Below are 597 nucleotides of genomic sequence, written 5' to 3'. Positions count from 1 at the left end.
TGGGATCCCTTTGATACATTTAGGATTATGGAAGCTACCTGTATGTAACAAATTGTTTCGATCCGTTGGCTTGCGAAACAAATTTGTTACAATTCCTCCCTCTTCAATAGTCATTTCTATGTCTAGGAAGTGTAACTTCTTTTTGGCAATCTCAGTTGTAAACCTTATAGTGGGGTGGCTCCTGTTCGCTTTCTCAACCATTTCCTGGAATAGCTTAACATCTCCCTGCCATATCACCAGGATATCGTCGACAAATCTCTGATACAACAAAATATGATGCCTGTACTCGCTTGCTAGGAACATCTTTTTTTCCAACATATGAACAAATAAATTTGCGAACGATGGTGCGACCGCTGCCCCCATCGACGTCCCCTGGCATTGCCAAAAGAACTGTTCTCCAAATTTAAAGTAATTTTTTGTTAACACAATTGCTAAACAGTCTATTAGGAAATAGAGTAGACGTAGGGGGATATCTGTCTCAAATAGCGCATTTTCTATGCAATCAATCCCCTCTTGCTGTGGGATCGCTGTAAATAAGCTTTCGATGTCAATGCTACAGAGGAAGCACTCATCATTTAAGCCAGTAATATCCTTCAA

The 597-nt window shown here is 40.2% G+C and overlaps 1 protein-coding gene across 1 annotated transcript in view; it reads right to left on the bottom strand.

Moving 5' to 3' along the window:
- The window catches only part of LOC121402912, a 1,894-nt gene extending 1,532 nt beyond the window's left edge, over window positions 1-362 (bottom strand). Inside the window, exon 1 of the mRNA XM_041589783.1 lies at window positions 1-362. This exon is cut by the window's left edge and continues 939 nt beyond it. Coding sequence (XP_041445717.1) covers window positions 1-318 — 318 coding nt within the window. The 5' untranslated portion in view covers window positions 319-362.
- Between the last annotated feature and the right edge of the window lie 235 nt (window positions 363-597).

The sequence above is a fragment of the Xenopus laevis genome, chromosome 4L, assembly GCF_017654675.1.
Source record: "Xenopus laevis strain J_2021 chromosome 4L, Xenopus_laevis_v10.1, whole genome shotgun sequence".
NCBI classification, from domain to species: domain Eukaryota; kingdom Metazoa; phylum Chordata; class Amphibia; order Anura; family Pipidae; genus Xenopus; species Xenopus laevis.
The sequence above is the reverse complement of the archived record's forward strand: the minus strand, read 5'-3'. Positions and strand labels throughout refer to the sequence as shown.